Source organism: Palaemon carinicauda, chromosome 20, assembly GCF_036898095.1.
Source record: "Palaemon carinicauda isolate YSFRI2023 chromosome 20, ASM3689809v2, whole genome shotgun sequence".
Lineage (NCBI taxonomy): Eukaryota > Metazoa > Arthropoda > Malacostraca > Decapoda > Palaemonidae > Palaemon > Palaemon carinicauda.
The window spans coordinates 72091900-72112160 of record NC_090744.1 but is presented as its reverse complement, the minus strand read 5'-3'; the positions used below and the strand labels follow the sequence as shown (position 1 = coordinate 72112160).

Below are 20261 nucleotides of genomic sequence, written 5' to 3'. Positions count from 1 at the left end.
GAATAGAAGGCACAAAAACTAATAGGTTACATAAAAAGACAATTAAAATACAGAAACAAAGACACTGTACTACAGCTGTACACTTCACTAGTAAGACCCCATCTAAAATACAGAGTACAATTCTGGGCTCCAGGTATTCAGAAGTATATAGATAGACTGGAAGCAGTACAATCTAGGACTACCAAACTAGTTCCAACACTAAGGCAATTTGGATATAGACGGAGGATGGAAGGTTTGAACTTATTTGATCTACAAACTCGACAGCTAAGGCGACAGTTGATAGAGGCATTCAACATTTTTAAAGGAGTAACAAATGTGAATATTGAACTAGAATACTGTATGAAGCTTTAAAAATGAAATACCCGTATGAGATTGCAAGAGCGAGCGCACACACACACACACAGAAAGAGCTACAATGATTTCGCATTATACCTAATCATTAGATGAACTGTATGGAAACCGATTTCCTGTAACATATTGGCGCTGATGTAATATTCACCATGAAGATATTTCTAATAAGTTAAGAAATTATATAAAAAAAAAATATGCCACATGTATGTACGCCATATTTTGATACGTTAGGTAGCGGCACTTTCAGATCAGCTGATCATAACCAAAGGTAAACAAGATTTTCAGTACTCAATTGTAAAATGCTTCCAAAATTGATAAATAGAATACAAAAATGCATTGATAGAGCATATGATATCCTATGAAACAAGAAAATGGAATAACGATGGACATTGAGAAAATATTGATAAAATATGATCCAGATGATTGCTGAATCATAACGGATCATAATAAATCTACAGAAACTTCACTTTTCTAGTTCGACATATGACGAACTCGACTTACGACGAATCTATCGGTCCCTATCTCCGTCGTAAGTCGGCGACTACCTGTAATGTGGGTCAGGCTATGCCGTTGACCAAACATACAAGTCCATTTATTGTGGCCATTGAGTACAGCTGTATTTAGAACGAACAGGATCTTAAGAATGTTGATGTTTCAAAATAACTGAATCCAATAACAATGATTGTTACATAGTCACAGTACTCACATTTTAGTACAAAAGTTTTGTATTTCCTTAGGAACAAATATGTAATCACCAAGTAACCTGCAGCTGTAAACTACAGTACAAATAATAATGAAATTAATTTTAAAAGTAATTTTTTATTTTTCCTAACTATGAAAACCTGAGTCCTTTAAAATAGAGAATGTCTTCAGCAGAGCTAGAATGGCCGTTGACATCGTTAACGATGTCAACAGAAGGTGAGCACAAGTGAGAAGCTCCACCCATCTGTCTCAAAATCTCTTCACTTTTGACCTTTGGCTCTGGATTAAGAGGGGTTGTTGAGGTGGGAAGTTTAACTTTAAAAGACTCGGATTTGTATAGCTAGGAAAAATCCAAACTACTTTTATATGTTATTTGTTCGTCCAGCCAGCCCCGCTTTACGCGAGTTTATTCTTCGCGATTTCACTTATACGCTACACAGGAAACGACCATACCTATTAAGTAAAAATTAATTTATTCACAATAAAAACTCTCGCGGTGTTATGATTACAAATACAGTAGCCAGCGCTCCTTTGCACTGGACTTGCTTCGCACCACTTTCCTCTCTCCCCACCCAGCTAGCCCCACCTCTCCCTGTAGAAAAAAAATTATACATACATACATATACCAAAGGCACTTCCCCCAATTTTGGGGGGTAGCCGACATCAACAATGGAACAAAACAAAAAGGGGACCTCTACTCTCTACGTTCCTTCAGCCTAACCAGGGACTCAACCGAGTTCAGCTGGTACTGCTAGGGTGCCACAGCCCAACCTCCCACATTATCCACCACAGATGAAGCTTCATAATGCTGAATCCCCTACTGCTGCTACCTCCGCGGTCATCTAAGGCACCGGAGGAAGCAGCAGGGCCTACCGGAACTGCGTCACAATCGCTCGCCATTCATTCCTATTTCTAGCACGCTCTCTTGCCTCTCTCACATCTATCCTCCTATCACCCAGAGCTTTCTTCACACCATCCATCCACCCAAACCTTGGCCTTCCTCTTGTACTTCTCCCATCAACTCTTGCATTCATCACCTTCTTTAGCAGACAACCATTTTCCATTCTCTCAACATGGCCAAACCACCTCAACACATTCATATCCACTCTAGCCGCTAACTCATTTCTTACACCCGTTCTCTCCCTCACCACTTCGCTCCTAACCCTATCTACTCGAGATACACCAGCCATACTCCTTAGACACTTCATCTCAAACACATTCAATTTCTGTCTCTCCATTTCTTTCATTCCCCACAACTCAGATCCATACATCACAGTTGGTACAATCACTTTCTCATATAGAACTCTTTACATTCATGCCCAACCCTCTATTTTTTACTACTCCCTTAACTGCCCCCAACACTTTGCAACCTTCATTCACTCTCTGACGTACATCTGCTTCCACTCCACCATTTGCTGCAACAACAGACCCCAAGTACTTAAACTGATCCACCTCCTCAAGTAACTCTCCATTCAACATGACATTCAACCTTGCACCACCTTCCCTTCTCGTACATCTCATAACTTTACTCTTACCCACATTAACTCTCAACTTCCTTCTCTCCCACACCCTTCCAAATTCTGTCACTAGTCGGTCAAGCTTCTCTTCTGTGTCTGCTACCAGTACAGTATCATCTGCAAACAACAACTGATTTACCTCCCATTCATGGTCATTTTCGCCTACCAGTTTTAATCCTCGTCCAAGCACTCGAGCATTCACCTCTCTCACCACTCCATCAACATACAAGTTAAACAACCACGGCGACATCACACATCCCTGTCTCAGCCCCACTTTCACCGGAAACCAATCACTCACTTCATTTCCTATTCTAACACATGCTTTACTACCTTTGTAGAAACTTTTCACTGCTTGCAACAACCTTCCACCAACTCCATATAACCTCATCACATTCCACATTGCTTCCCTATCAACTCTATCATATGCTTTCTCCAGATCCATAAACGCAACATACACTTCCTTACCTTTTGCTAAATATTTCTCGCATATCTGCCTAACTGTAAAAATCTGATTCATACAACCCCTACCTCTTCTAAAACCACCCTGTACTTCCAAGATTGCATTCTCTGTTTTATCCTTAATCCTATTAATCATTACTCTACCATACACTTTTCCAACTACACTCAACAAACTTATACCTCTTGAATTACAACACTCATGCACATCTCCCTTACCCTTATATAGTGGTACAATAAATGTACAAACCCAATCTACTGGTACCATTGACAACACAAAACACATATTAAACAATCTCACCAACAATTCAAGTACAGTCACACCCCCTTCCTTCAACATCTCAGCTTTCACACCATCCATACCAGATGCTTTTCCTACTCTCGTTTCATCTAGTGCTCTCCTCACTTCCTCTATTGTAATCTCTCTCTCATTTTCATCTCCCATCACTGGCACCTCAACACCTGGAACAGCAATTATATCTGCCTCCCTATTATCCTCAACATTCAGCAAACTTTCAAAATATTCCGCCCACCTTTTCCTTGCCTCCTCTCCTTTTAATAACCTTCCATTTCCATCTTTCACTGTCTCTTCAATTCTTGCGCCAGCCTTCCTTACTCTCTTCACTTCTTTCCAAAACTTCTTCTTATTCTCTTCATATGACTGACCCAATCCCTGACCCCACCTCAGGTCAGCTGCCCTCTTTGCCTCACGTACCTTGCGCTTTACTTCCACATTTTTCTCTCTATATTTTTCATACTTCTCTATACTATTACTCTGCAGCCATTCTTCAAAAGCCCTCTTTTTCTCTTCCACTTTTACCTTCACTCCTTCATTCCACCATTCACTGCCCTTCCTCATGCTGCCTCCAACAACCTTCTTGCCACATATATCACTTGCAATCCCAACAAAATTTTCTTTTACTAACTTCCACTCCTCCTCTAAATCACCAGTTTCTCTTACTCTCACCTCGTCATATGCCATTTTCAACTTTTCCTGATATTTACTTTTTACCCCCGGTTTTATTAGCTCTTCAACCCTCACTATCTCCCTTTTACATCCACCTACTCTATTCCCCCACTCTTTTGCTACAACTAATTTTCCTTCCACCAAAAAATGATCAGACATACCGTTAGCCATACCCCTAAACACGTGCACGTCTTTCAATCTTCCAAACATTCTTTTAGTTATCAACACATAATCCATTAATGCCCTTTCTAGCTATATTTTAAATACACCAGATTTTAATTAAACTAGTGTTTCACCTAACTGTATCCAATAATAATGCTTGTACTATTCATATTTTAGTATCATATTTGTAAATAAAAACAGCGAATTACAATCTTTTCCATTGTTTATGTTTATGCTTTCCAAATCAGCTGATTAAGGCATTCTATGCAAGGATATTTCATATTTCCTAAAATACCAATGATTACTAAGATATTTGTTTTTAGTTTATAAAATAAACTGCATTTTCGTTCAAGAAAATATAAAAATTATACACAATTCGTGAGTTTTAACACAATGTTTATATAATAATTCACTCGATGTTTACATATTAGCAACTACATCTACCGCCATCTCTTGGCAAAAATGTAAACAACTGCCAGAGTACTATAAATAAATCAAGAAAAAATTAACGGTAAATGATCCCATTTTACTTAAACATAAAAGTATATACCGTAATTAAAATTAGTATATTATAGGATTTCAAGTCAATCCTTCCAAATTAATACCCTATTAACGAACTATATGCAATTAGAATATCCGTTAACTGGAGTTTCATTCTTGTTGCCGATGTAAGATAATTTATAGATTTAGCTCTGTAATGTTTGCTTATAAAGCTTAGGAAATTATTTATATAATCTTTTAACAAATCAATATTCGCGGTTTTCAGACACTTTGTAATGTTATCTTCTAAATTTGTCATTTACATTTAATTACCCAATTTGCACATTCATAGGTTTCCACTAAATTTTCCTTCGTTTCCTAGTTACGGACACGGACTCAGCCGCCACTCGTGCTGACTTCAACATCAACGCCTTGCAACTGCTCTCGCTCTCGGTGCTGCTCCAAGTAAAATTCTCGTAGCGGTCACCGTAGAGTTTCGCCGCCATGTCCGTGTACCACCTTGGCGACTGGGTATGGTCTCTTTATGAACGTAATGATCGTCATTGCAAAGACCTTTATCAGGACTCGACCTGCGGCTGTGACGACTGCAACGCCTACAAGCAACGAAGAATCCAGCTTTTCACCATGGCTGGCCTACGGACTACCGATGTCGAGGTCCAGACATTGCCAATCCACAACATTCGATGCAAGTGCAAGGGGAGCAAGATTGCATCCACCAAGATCTTAAAGCACTTTCAATCTTCTTCAGCTACTTGTGAGGAGCCTGCTCCCCCTTCAAAAAGAAGGAAGAGCCCTGATCGACCTTCTCCAGCTCCTGTACAGCCCCCACCGTCGCCCTTGGTGACACCAAGGACTGAGAGCTTGGCCTCGTCCTTGACTGTCCCTTCGTCGCCTTCGCAGACAGCACCTGTTGCAGCCCTCACTCCTACTCCAGCACCTGTGTCCTCCACTGCTATGGAGGTTGCTGAGCCTCAAGGGGCACACCCCATGGACTGCAACTGCGTGACCTGTCTTCAGAGCCTTCTGCAGGAGGCCACCACTGTCACTGCCAGCCTTCCAGCTTCCCAGCCTGAGCCCAGGAGACCACTCCTGAAGTTCAGGCTCCCCAACACGAACAGCTCTACGTCCTACGCAGCAGTTGCTGCCATGGCTGCAAAGCCTGGCATGCAGCTTTCAGCTAGACCCAACCGAAGGGGTGATTTAATCATCATCCCTAAGGACTTGGAAACTGCAAGATCACTGCAACAAGAACCTGATCTGACCCTGCTAGACCCTGCCTTGGTTCAGAGGAAGGCAGTCATTACCAGGTATCCCACATCCATGACTATCTCCATCGTAACTTCCTGCAGTAACATCGACAAGGCGGAATGCTGCAAGAACAGAGAAGCTGTCCCTGTCAGGAGGCTTATAGCCACCTTCATAGGTCCAGTGCCTTCATCGCTGGATCTTGGAGTCTGGGGGACGTTCCCAGTTGAAGACTACACCCCAGAGCCTCTTCAATGCTACTGTTGACAGCGTTATGGCCATCACAGAGAAGAATGCCAAGGCCCTGTCATTTGTGGTGTCTGCAGCCTGCGCCACAACACTGAAATCTGTCTCCAGGTCCACAAGGACGGAAGAGAGGCACGCCCCAAGTCCCCTAATTGCTCCAGAACCATCACGCCTGGAACAAGCGCTGCCCTAAGAGACTTAGGAGGATAGCTGTCATGAAGGGCACTAACCCTCCTAAACATCCTAAGCCAGCTTCAATGTCACAGCCCAAGGACCAGCAACCTCCTCGCCAGAGAAGACAGTGCCAGCCAGCCACTGTTCCTGTTCCTGCACCTGCAAGACAACGCCAGCCAGCCACTGTTCCTGTGCCTGCACCTGCAACTCAACTGCAAGCAGTAGCTGCTCCTCATCCTGCAATTCCACCTCCTCAACCAACATCCTTGGCTCAACAAATTGAGTCCCTTACCTTACAAGACCTCCCACCCATTGCCTTCAAGATCCTCGCCAGAGTCCTCTCCTTATCCTCGACCCCCACCTTCCTGCAACTCCTGCAACAATTCAACACTCCAGCTCCAGAGCAGGGATAAGCCTCTTTGCTTAAACCTACTCCTATTCTCTCCGACTGCAGATAAAAACTTCTCTCCTCTCCCAGTCTCTCCTACTTACTGGGACTTGCTGCTATCAACACTTTTTCTCTAACTAAAACTTTTCATTTCGTGGACCTAAAAAGGAGTCTCCTTTTTTGGGTTACTTCCCTCCCTTTCTTTTCCTTTAATCATTGCTTTTTCCTGTTCCAGACCCTTTCAAATCCAACCTTTCCTTTTTAATACACCAACTTTTGGCTCCTTTTAGAGTTCTCCTCTTTCCAGATTGTGATCCTCTTACGGGCTGTCAAGCGACAAGAGCCCGTGTCATGCTACAGGCATGGCAATCTGAACCAACCAACCAACTACGGACACAATTTTCCCCGATTCCAAACAGAATACCGTCTATGAATATTGTTTGTTTTCTCGCCTTCGCTTACAGCTTGTTAGTTTATACTTGGCATTATATTTTTTTGAAGTTCATTTTTCCATATTGACTATTGTAAAATGTTACTCTTATGCTCCTCTGTTTACTAACGTGCGACTGAAATAAAAGCAAACCAGCTAATATCTGTTTTTTGTTCAGTTGTTATCGTGGCTGTATGCGTGATAGGATATGTAACGGCTCCTCACTTATCCTTCCCCTTAGTGGATTAGACTGGGTAAAGTCTATTGGAGGTGCAGATATCTATGGTTATCTTAGGACCGTCCCTGATTATACACGATATACGGATAGTCGTTTCGGGGGTTGGAACCCAGTGATACCTGACGGTAATTCTCTTGTAATATCACTCGCAGAAATATTATACAGTAGGAAGCAGTCGAAGGCAACTTCCATCAGGACGACATGGCTATCTCTCCCAAAAATAGATTTTTCCTATGTCAAAACCCTTTTTTGTACAGTTGTTATTGTGGCTGTATGAGTTTACACAATGATTATAACAATACTTCTATCATTATCTTTTAAATTTTTTAACCCATTGAAGTAGAAGACGGGATAAGTATTATTACCGGGTTACTGTAGATGTTGAACGGATTCCCTACAGAAGACTACACCGACACATCAAGAATTGCGTCATACTAAGAGATGGTTGCGTAAAACTACATTCAAAAATGGTTAGCGGTTACTATATGAAATATGTACACTTAGTTAGCCTTAAATTGTATACATATTGTACAGAACATAATTAGAGTAATGTGGTCTATTGTAAATATATGCTACGTGTGCAGTGAGTCGAGTCGTCCAAACGAAAACGACGAACACTCAAATATCTTCCTTTTTCTTCTAAATCTAGAGGAAAGAGCTTGGTGAAGTAAGGCAGACTTTGCCATATAAGGCTAAATTCCTGCTTTTTTTCATCTTATAATGAGGGAGAAAATGAAATTTGGTTACTGAAATAAATCTTACAGCTTCTTTGAGTGAATAATCTATGCCTTACCAAACCAAGCTAAATGGTTAATATCCCTACAGAAAAACCTATGAAATGAAAAAGTCTCACCTTTGCTTGTTCCTCAAGGGCATAGTTTGTGGCCAATACCTTCTCAAGGTATTTAAAATGAAGCTCCAGTAATCTATCAACTTTTTCATGATCATTTTCAGAGAATTTGCTGATGAGACGTGAACGCTGATTTGGACGGCAGTTTCGAAGAAGAGACGTAATGATGGATACTACATGCTCCTCATGCTAGATAGGATGAAATAGAAAAGATCATAATTTAAGAAGTTTAATAAAATTCCCCCTATTACTGGCTAATATGCAAAGTTAATCAGTAGTTTTGTTATATCACTTTATAATTATTAAATAAATTCAGGATGACTTTACAAAAAGTCAACAAAATATTTCTTAGGATACAACTGACTAGAAGAAATATTTAAAGACAATAGTAGAGTAAGAAAATAAATTGGAATTGTGTATCATAAACCAAACACTGTCATTCATATAAAAAAAATCAAGAATAAAGAAGTATATATTATAGAAGGTAATATTAAAAAATTTCATATGAAGAAATAAACAAATGATATGACAAGAAATAAAGAAGTATTGAATTATTTGAAAAACGAGCAAATCATATACAACACATAAAAGACAAGTTATGTATGCATATAAACCATAAAAAAATGTAAACTTAAACTTATAAAAATGTAGTGGATTAACTCAATATATGACAGCTGCACACCACGACTAACCAGCGTATCGTCTTGTACAGTTCAATAGTGTAAAATAAAATCTATGAATAGTGCTAAGATTTGTTTTGAAGAGTATAGTTAACTATCATGATGTTACATGAAGTGGGGGGGTTGATTCAATGTGTATGTATGTGTGCGTGTGTATAAATATAAATATATATATATATATATATATATATATATATATATACAGTATATATATATATATATATATATATATATATATATATATATATATATATATATATATATATATATATATATGTAAATATTGGGAGGGGATGGAAAAGTAACGGGCGGGCCATCAGGACAACATGGCTATCTTACCCAGAAATAGATTTTTCCAATGTCAAAATCCGTTTTTTGGGCTCAAGCCATGTCGTCCTGATGGAAGTGTACCGGATAATTATGATTCTCAGTAGCAGCCAAGAGAGTTTTAACCCTTTACACCCCAGAGACATAATCATACTTCCCTTTAGCATTGGTAAGTATGGTACCAAGTTATGGTGCAAGCAATTTGTTTGTAAAAAGTAGGAGCAAAGGAAATCAATGTCACAGTCTCACTCACTTTGTCTCCAGTAGATGAAAAGACCGAAGTCTAGAAAAGGAGGGTTAAAAATTGAGGTACACTACTTTATTTTGTGCAGTAGGCCCAATGAAAGGAAACGCAAAAAGGAACAGCAGTCTTTTATTGTTTCCAAAGATGCATAAATGTAACAGTAATCAATTTTAACATTACATGCAGTAAATATATACAGAAAACAGGAGTTTTCCGACCCCAAAATTATGTAATAATATCACTCATGACATAATGGAAAAATATCACCTTTAACTCTTTACAATATTAAATAGTACATTGAAAAGAGGAACATGTGTCCTCTTGCACAATATAGACTGAGAAGTCCCAACAATACAGACTATAAGAGTTTATATACAACACTTAAGAAGCTGGTTTAATCACACTACCAGCAGCCACTAAAAAGTTTTTAATCTCTTCCAACTAACGAAAGTAATGTTTGAAGAACATTCTTGAAGATTTCTTGCCCATGTAAGCCTGTAAGCCTGCAAAGGACATAGATTGGAAAAAAATTTAAGGAAGAGGCAACTTTTCTAGAGTCATGATCTGATGGTATACTATATGGGTCAGCCATTCTGATGAAATAGTTGAGTTTGGACTTTAGCTTTTTCAAAGAAAGATTAGATCCTGTCATCTCCCCTTTAAAAAGTTGACCGCCTTTAAAGGCCCGGCTCTTTAACAGGTAGGCCTTAAGGCACTGCATGGGGCACAGCGATGGGTCCTCCTTAAGTGGAACAATCTTCCAGGGCCCTCAGCATTTCGTGGGAAGTTCGTTTTTCGACAAGAATGCAGGATCAGGGTAAAGATTTACCTCCCCCAATTCTGAGAATTCTATGTGGCCATCATCCCTTGAAAGGGCCACAATCTCGCTGATTCTAGCACCAGAAGCCATAGCAAGCAAAAGGATAGACTTTTGAGCGAGATCCCTCAGAGAAGTAGGGGTGTTATCTATCGAGGAAGCAAATTGCAGAACTTTAATCAACAACCAAGTAATAGCCTTGGGAGGAGCATTAGGTTTCAGTATAACACAAGCCTTTGGGATATCATTGAACAGCTTGCAAATTGGGTTCAATATCAAAAGCATAAGCAATGGAATCTAGTTAGTGCCGACTTACAAGAGGCAATAGTTGTTGAGGCCGGACCTTGATCATGCAATGAGATAAATAAAGAAATACAGAAGTCCATAGAAATGGAAGAGAGCTGATGACTTTTCACAAATGCAACCCATTTTTTCCAAGAAGACAAATACTGTCGTTTCGTGGTGTTGGACTTGTACTCTCCTATGAAGTCCATTCTCTCCTTCGTAACTCCAAATTTTCTTTGAGCCGCAAAGGCGAGAAAATCATGAGCTGAAGGGTTTTTGTGATTCAAGAGGAAGCGAAGACAATCTTCTGTTGAACATCCTGGGATAGCACTGGAGATGGTGGAGGGACTTGGAGAGGTTTGAGTTCCAGAACATGAGGATACATATTGCTCTTGGGCCACTTTGGAGCTGCTGTTTCCTTGAAGGTCCCCAGTTTGTTCATGCCTTTCATTAATAGGTTGAATGGTGGAAATAGGTAGTTATGAGACCGCTGGTTCCAATCCAGAGACATCACATCCGTTCCTATCGCTTCCGGATCTAAGTTCGGTGCTACATACTGAGGAAGCTTCTTGTTGAAGCTCATCGCGAAGAGATCAATATGCAGTTCTGGGACTTGACCTGGTATGAAACAAAATGATTTTGTGTCCAGAGACCATTCTGTTTCCAGAGGCTTGGATCTTGACAGGGCGTCCGCCATCACAATGCGAACCACTTCCAGGTGAACTGCTGAGAGATGCCAGTTCCTCCACTTAACTAAAGAGAGGATGGCTGGGATCACATGGTTGATCTGAGGAAACCTGGAGCCCTGTCTGTTGACAAGGTGGACTACCGTCCTGTAGTTGATGACTATACTGATGTGCGATTTCATCTTTGGGTTCATTCTCTTCAGTCAGAAACACTGCCATAGCTTCAAGAATATTGATGTTATAGTTCTGAAATACGATTGACCACCGACCTTGTACTTTCTTGGAAGGGGAGTGTCCCCGCCCCCAACCTTGTTCCGAGGCGTCTGAGTGAATAGTCATGAAAGGAGAAGGGTACTGCAAAGGGACGTGTATCGATAAACTCTTGGCAGTGGACCACGACTTGAGCTGCTTTAACAGTTTTGTGGCGAAGATCTTTTTGAGCATATGATGCCTTTCTTCTCTGGATTCTGTTGGCATCTTTGAGTCTTGCTTTTAGGATTGAGTCCTTCACGGCAGCAAACTGCAGTGAACCCAAGAATCTTTCTTGTTGCCGTCAGGTGATTACTTTTGAAAGAAGTAGGCGCCCGACAGAGTTTGCAATTTCCTCTCTCTTGCCTTGCGGTAGAGAGAGGGTGTGTGACTTTAGATTCCAGCGAAGCCCTAATCACTGGAATTCTTGAGCTGCAGACAGCCTGGACTTTTCCAAGTTGATCTGAACGCCCAGAGACTAGGAATTTCATGACTTCTTGAGCTGTCTAATGACACTTTGACTTCGTTGCAGCCAAGACCAGCCAGTCGTCCAAGTATACCATCACCTTGAAGCCTCTGTTCTGTAATTGTTGGACGATGGCCTCGACTAGCTTTGTGAAAATCTTTGGAGCTATATTGAGTCCAAAGGGCATAGCTCTGAATACATAGGCCTTTCTTGGAAGTCTGAAACCAAGGTAGGGGGAGAAGCACTAACCTATCGCAAGATGTCAATAGGCATCTGTAAGATCTATGAAGACGGTGTAGGACCCAAGAGGTAGTAAGGCCCATATTTGCAAGATAGTAAGCATCTGGAACTTGTCGTTCAGGACGAATTCGACATGTATATGTCCAGAAAAATTGTCATTGACTTCTATCTTTCTTCGTGGCTAAATGGTACGGTCACTGTCAAACAAGCATTCTGGACCAAGGTTCTATTCCTGGCCGGTCAGATGCTATTGTCTTTGAGTGATTTCACCTCGGGCTCTAATCCCAAGCTTGGTACGAGAATCCAGATATTAATGTTAAGATACTACCGCTAGAGAGTTATGGGGTCCTTTGACTGGCCGTACACTACTAAATTGGATCCTTCTCTCTGGTTACAGTTCAATTTCCCTTTGCCTACACATGCACCGAATAGTCTGGCCTATTCTTTACAGATTCTCCTCTGTCCTCATACACCTGACAACACTGAGATTACCAAACAATTCTTCTTCACCAAAGGGGTTAACTACTGCACTGTAATCATTCAATGGCTACTTTCCTCTTGGTAAGGGTAGAAGAGACTCTTTAGCTATGGCAAGCAGCTCTTCTAGGAGAAGCACACTCCAAAATCAAACCATTGTTCTCTAGTCTTGGGTAGTGCCATAGCCTCTGTACCATGGTCTTCCACTATCTTGGGTTAGAGTTCTCTTGCTTAAGGGTACACTATTCTACCTAATTTCTCTTCCTCATGTTTTTTAAAGTTTTTATAGTTTACATAGGAGATATTTATTTTCATATTCTTAAAATATTTATTTTTTTTCTTGTTTCCTTTCCTCACTGGGCTACTTTCCCAGTTGGAGCTCCTGGGCTTATAGGATTCTGCTTTTCCAACTAGGGTTGTAGCTTAGCAACTAATAATAACAATAATAATAATAATATATGCCGTATTTGATATATGAAAAAACATATTTAAATGTGCAAAATTTATATTATTCGAATGCCAAGTTACATACCTACCAATTAGCTATGATGGTGAAGATAGGTTGATTTCAATTCCAAGCACAAAATACCTGAATTTGACAGTTAAATGTACAGAAGTATTGTCATTGACTTTTATATTTCTTCGTGGCTGAATTATACGGTTACTGTCATACAAGCATCCTGGACCACGGTTCGATTCCCGGCCAGTCAGATGCTATTTTTTTTGAGTGATTTCGCCTCGAGGCTCTGGTCCCGAGGTCGGTAAGAGAATCCAGACATTAATGTATCAATATATGTGGCTTATTTGATATATATATACATATATATATATATATATATATATATATATATATATATATATATATATATATATATATATATCAAATAAGCCATATATATTTTTGATACATTAATGTCTGGATTCTCTTAACGACCTCGGGATCAGAGCCCCTGGCGAAATCACACAAAGACAAGAGCTTGTGACCGGCCGGGAATCGAACCCTGGTCGGCAAGCTTGTATAGACAGTGACTAAACCACTGGGCCACGAAAAAAAATAAAAGTCAATGACAATTCTTCTGTACTTATACCTGTCGAATTAAGGTGTTTTGCACTTAGAATTGAAATCAACCCATCTTCACCATCGTAGCTAATTGGTAGTTTGTTACTTGGCATTCGATTAATGATAAATTTCACATATTTAGACGTGTTTTTCATATTCAAATAAGCCATATATATTTTTGATACATTAATGTCTGGATTCTCTTAACGACCTCGGGATCAGAGCCCCAGGCGAAATCACACAAAGACAAGAGCTTGTGGCCGGCCGGGAATCGAACCCTGGTCGGCAAGCTTGTATAGACAGTGACTAAACCACTGGGCCACGAAGAAAGATAAAAGTCAATGACAATTCTTCTGTACTTATACCTGTCGAATTCAGGTGTTTTGTTCTTAGAATTGAAATAAACCCATCTTCACCATCGTAGCTAATTGGTAGTTTGTTACTTGGCATTCGATTAATGATAAATTTTGCACATTTAGATGCATTTTTCATATTCAAATAAGCCATATATATTTTTGATACATTAATGTCTGGATTCTCTTAACGACCTCGGGATCAGAGCCCGAGGCGAAATCACACAAAGATAAGAGCTTGTGACCGGTTGGGAATCGAACCCTGGTCGACATGTATCAAAAATATATATGGCTTATTTGAATATGAAAAACACGTCTAAATATGCAAAATTTACCATTAATCAGATGACAAGTCACAAACTACCAATTAGCTACGATGGTGAAGATGGGTTGATTTCAATTTTAAGTACAAAACACCTGAATTCGACAGGTATAAGTACAGAAGAATTGTCATTGACTTTTATCTTTCTTCGTGGCCCAGTGGTTTAGTCACTGTCTATACAAGCTTGCCGACCAGGGTTTGATTCCCAGCCGGTCACAAGCTCTTGTCTTTGTGTGATTTCGCCTGGGGCTCTGATCCCGAGGTCATTAAGAGAATCCAGACATTAATGTATCAAAAATATATATGGCTTATTTGAATATGAAAAACACGTCTAAATGTGCAAAATTCATCATTATACTGTATATATATATATATATATATATATATATATATATATATATATATATATATATATATATATACTGTATATATCATCATCATCATCTCCTACGCCTATTGACGCAAGGGGCCTCAGTTAGATTTCAACAGTCGTCTCTGTCCTGAGCTTTTAATTCAATACTTCGCCATTTATCATCTCCTAATTTGCGCTTCATAGTCCTAAGCCATGTAGGCCTGGGTCTTCCAATTCTTATAGTACCTTGTGGAGCCCAAACGTTTGGTGAACTAATCTCTCTTGGGGAGTGCGAAGAGCATGCCTAAACCATCTCCATCTACCCCTCATCCTGATCCCATCCATACATGGTGTGCGAGTAATCTCTCTTATTGTTTCATTTCTAATCCTGTCCTGCCATTTAACTCCCAATATCCTTCTGAGGGTTTTATTCTCAAATCTACTAAATCAATTGGAGATTGTTTTATTGTCATACCATGACTCATGTCCATAGAGTAAGTAACACTGATCTCACTAAACTGACAATTCTATCCTGTTCGTAATACTAGGCAGGCAGTTAATTCTAATAGCCAGGCCTTCTCCATCATGAGGCTCAATACTACACAGTATTCTAGAAGTTTTATTCCAGCTGTGACCGAGTTATGGAATGATCTTCCTAATCGGGTAGTTGAATCAGTAGAACTTCAACAGTTCAAAGTTGCAGCAAATGTTTTTATTTTGACCAGGCTGACCTGAGTCTTTTTATAGTTTTGACGTTGTTACTGTTTTTAGAATGATTTATTGTTAATTTGTTCCCATCATTTATTTATTTCCTTATTTCCTTTCCTCACTGGGCTATTTTTTCCTATTGGAGCCCTTGTGCTTATAGCATCTTGCTTTTCCAACTAGGGTAGTAGCCTGGCTAGTAGTAGTAATAATAATAATAATAATAATATAGTCTGATTTTTATATGAAATTTTAGGCGATTTGATTTCCAAATTTTACTTAGCCTAGCCATTGTCTGATTTGCTTTTTTTTTTTCAATCTTTCACTAAACTCTAATTCTAAAGACCCTGTATTAGAGATCGTTGTTCCTAAATATTCTAATGATTCTACCTCATTAATCCTTTCTCCTTCAAATGATATTTCATCTTCCATTGCATACTCCGTTCTAATCATCTCTGTCTTTCTTCTAATTATCTTCAGCCCCACCTCATGTGATATTTCATGCATTCTGGTAAGCAGTCATTGCAAATCCTGTGTTGTTCTGCTAAGAAGGACAGCATCATCAGCTTACTCTAAGTCTGCTAAATTCTTATCACCAATCCAGTCTAATCCTTCTCTACCATCTCTGACTGTTCTACACATTGGAAAGTCCATGAGGAGGATAAACAACATAGATGACAACACATTCCCTTGGAGTACTCCGCTGTTCACTGGAAACTCACTTGATAAAACTCCATTAACATTAACTTTGCACTTGCTATGCTCATGAACAGACTTAATCAAATTTACATATTTATGAGGAATTCCATAATAACGCGGGATTCTCCACAAAATTGGCAAGTGCACACTATTAAAGGATTTTTCATAGTCCACAAATACCATCAAAAGGGGATTTCTATATTCTACGCATTGCTGTACATGTCTCAAAATGAAAATTTGGTCAGTGCAATTTCTACCTTTTCTAAATCCTGCTTATTGATCTCAGCTTTTCATCCATTTTCCTCTCCAGTCTCTTAAGAATAAGCATACTATATATTTTCATATCAACTGACGTAAGTGTTGTGCCTCTGTAATTATTGCAATCAGTCAGGTCTCCCTTTTTAGCTATTTTTACCTACCTGACTCCCATTCATCGGGCTTTGTCTCTTCATGCCACATTCTACAAATTAATCTTGTAAGTAGCCTGGGAGTCACTTCATTTTTGGCCAGTATCATCTCGGCAGTTATTCCCTCGTATCCTGGAGATTCCGTCTCTTATTTTTTTAGGATAGCTTTGAGTTCAAACACACTGAATTCATTCATGGGCACATCAAGGTCTTCATCAGCTTCAGGTATATCAATCAAATTATTCCCTTCAAATATCCTATTCATAACCTCACTAACGTTGTCTTTCTTCATCCTCTTTTGCTATAACAGACCCATCTCTCTTTTTGATGGGTATATGGTTCTTCTTCTTTGCACCCGTCGAGATTTCATTAATAATTCTATGAGCAATTCTTACACCATAGCCACTTCCTGAATTCATAGCTTTGTTGGTCTCGTCTGCTTTACTGTCTAAATACTCTCTCCAGTCATTCCTGGCTTTTCTTTTGACCTCACTGTCATTACTGGAATACTTAGCATGCCCTACCTTGTAATTCTCATTACTTCCTCGAAAGCTTCCAACAATCTATTTCTGTCTTTGTCTCCTTTTTATAGTATCCAAAGTATCATTCGATATCCATGGATTTCTCCTTGTAACTGTTTGTCCCAAGACTTCACTACCAACTGACTGATATATGTTCTTAATATCACACCATTCTTCATTAATTGTCTGTTCTTCATCTCTTAAAGTCTCAGAGACTGCAAATCGATTCCTGCATTCAAGTGCAAATGTTTCCGTGCTCTTCCTCTAGAAGCTTAGTTGTATCAAACCTAGGTATTCTACCTATCTATCTGTTGGGTGCTTTCAGTTTTAATTTCAGTGTGGCAATGAGGAGCTAGTGATCACTACAAATATCTGCACCTCTATAGCTTCTTACATTTCTCAGAGTCCTCCTTCTCTCTTTATTAATGGCAATGTGATCTATCTAATTTTTGTAATTGCCACATGGTGAAGTCCATGTATACTAGTCGATGTTCTTATGTTGAAACACAGTACCTCCAATGACAAGATTGTTTGCTGAACAGAAACTTATGATATATACTCCATTTTCATTTGCAACTTCGCCCAGACCCTTGACACCCATCACATTCTCTATCCCTTGATTATTTCTTCCAACTTTAGTATTGAAGTTGCCAATCACAATTTTTATATCTCTCTCAGGGATCTCATCTATTATCCTCTGCAGTTCTTCATAGTATTCATCTTTCTTTTCTTTTGGGGAATCATTTGTTGGGGCATAGCAAACTACAATACTCATTTTGCAGTGCTTTGATTTGAACTTTGCTGGCAACAATCTACTATTTACAGCTCTCCACTCGGTTGATGCCTTTTCTGCTCTTGGTGTCATCATCATTCCTACCCATTCCCTTCCAGCTCCATCTGATCTTCCTGAGTAAATATATATATTCCCCTGGTCTAAAGTTTCCTTACCAATCCCCTTATATATGTATATCTATATATATATATATATATATATATATATATATATATATATATATATATATATATATGTGTGTGTGTGTATGTATATGTATATATATGTGTGTATATATATGTATATGTACATATATATGTGTGTACAGTATATATATATATATATATATATATATATATATATATATATATATATATATATATATATATATATATATATATATATACATATATGTGTATGTGTATATATACTAGAAATTTTATTCAATTTGTATTTTTCTTAAGTCTATACAAACCTGAGTCATATATATGGGTTACTTCGAGTTTTGTATTTTACAACCAGCAAACGAAAATAAAATTGGTTTGATTGCGTCATGCTTTCTTGTTATGCAACTGCTGCACATGACGCATAACCCTTGTTCAAGGAACTTCTTCACAAAAGTCACCTGGTCAAAGACTTGGGGGGCAGTTGAGGCGGGAACTTTTGTAAATGTCTCAGGTTTGTATAGCTAAGATAAATACAAATTATATAAAATTTATGGTTTATCCTACGCAGATACAAACTTGTGAGTCATTTACACAGGAGTCTTCCTTATGTGGGAGGAAGTCACCCTGAAGGTAAGAGGTCAGCCCTGCCTCTTTCAAGATACAATTACTATTAGTAATAGCAAGAGATCAAAGTGAATTATTTGATAATAGTGTAGATGGCTTTTAAAGAGACAAGGCCTTACATTCAATTCTAAAGAATTAAATATTTTGTCAAGGGTGAAGTTATATGATCATCAAGAATTGCAAAGAATCAAAAATTTCAATGTATCATCAAATATACCAACACGCACTCAGCTTAAAGGCATTCTTATCTGCATTAAGGTGAATTCCAAGTGAAAGCTTCAAGTCCAATCAAGAACACTATCCACCTTAGTGCCCATTACATATCCTTATAATACAAAAAATCAATGATGCCTGAGATAAGAGCAGTTTTATATCTCATAAAAGCTTATAGTTAGAGTATTTATTGTGCAGCAACAATAGGGCCTATAGAAAAGGTGTCTAAAGACCCGAGTGTGCAATCTTTAAGGTAATGGTTCATAAAAGTAGTTTGTACTCTTCTGACCATAGCCCCAAGAGCTACTCCTTTCCTAGGTGAGCATCTATGAACAGGAGGCATTGTGGCGGAGGAGCCTAAAAGGGGGGGGGGGTTCCTCGCTAACAGGCTCACCTCGATCAGCCACCAAAGGAGGTCTTTTACCATCTACTAAGGTACTTATAGCAAGGTGGTCTGAAGCCTGAATCATTAGTTCTTCAGAACCCCTTGCACTGAGCGTAGATACATTTCCCGCAAAGGGACGAGATTCTCCAATAAGGAGGGATGGCCTAGTAGCTTCTGCCAAGAGTGGGCAGGGAGAGGTTTTCCTTTCTGAGAGGTTGCTACTAATATTTTGAACCTAGAGATTCTGTTAGTTGATGACCATGCCCAGAAACCTGATGGACCCCTGAGGTAATGAGGCTGGACTTCTGCCAGTTCAGTTGGATTCCTAACTCCTTGCAAAACATCCAGGAGTAGGTCTCTTGTGTTTAACAGGAGAGCTCGGGATTTTACGAGGAGAAGCCAGTAGTCCAGGTATCTCAGGAGCCTGATGCCCATGGCATGAGACCAGGCTGGACAAGGGCAAAGATCTCGGTGAAGACTTCATAGACTGTTGATAGGCCGAAGCACAGCACCCTGACCTGAAATATTTTGTCTTGCAAGGGAAATATAAGAAACTTCCCTGAGGGAGGATGGATGGGGATCTAAAAATAAGAGTCTTTTAGGTCTATGGTTAGAAGGTATTTGATCTTCCATGGAGTCTCCATTTTGAACTTGGTCTGTGGTACAGAGGTGTTCAAGAGAGAGAGGTCTACAATATGACTCCAAACTCACATCAGTTTCACTACCAGGAACAGATTGCTGATGAAGCCTGGAGAGTTATCTGAGATTTCATCCACAGCTCCTTTGCTCAACAATTTAGAGACTTCCTCTAACAAGAATAAATGATCCTTTTGAACAGTATTGTCGGATGGGCAGATTCCTGGTCAGAACGGGACTGGGCACCCTGAATGGAGGACTTCTACCATTCAAGGATCTGCCCTGAAGTCCTGCCACCTTTGCCAAGAGCTTTGTAGGCATACCCCCACTAGTGGTAAGCTGGGGGA

At 39.3% G+C, this 20261-nt stretch overlaps 1 protein-coding gene across 1 annotated transcript in view; it reads right to left on the bottom strand.

The window, feature by feature from the left end:
- LOC137614307 (beta-catenin-like protein 1) overlaps positions 1 to 20261 on the bottom strand; it is a 259883-nt gene that overhangs the window by 13969 nt on the left and 225653 nt on the right. Inside the window, exon 9 of the mRNA XM_068344059.1 lies at positions 8231 to 8416. Within this exon, the coding sequence (XP_068200160.1) occupies positions 8231 to 8416 (186 nt within the window). The remainder of the gene's footprint in view (positions 1 to 8230; positions 8417 to 20261) is intronic.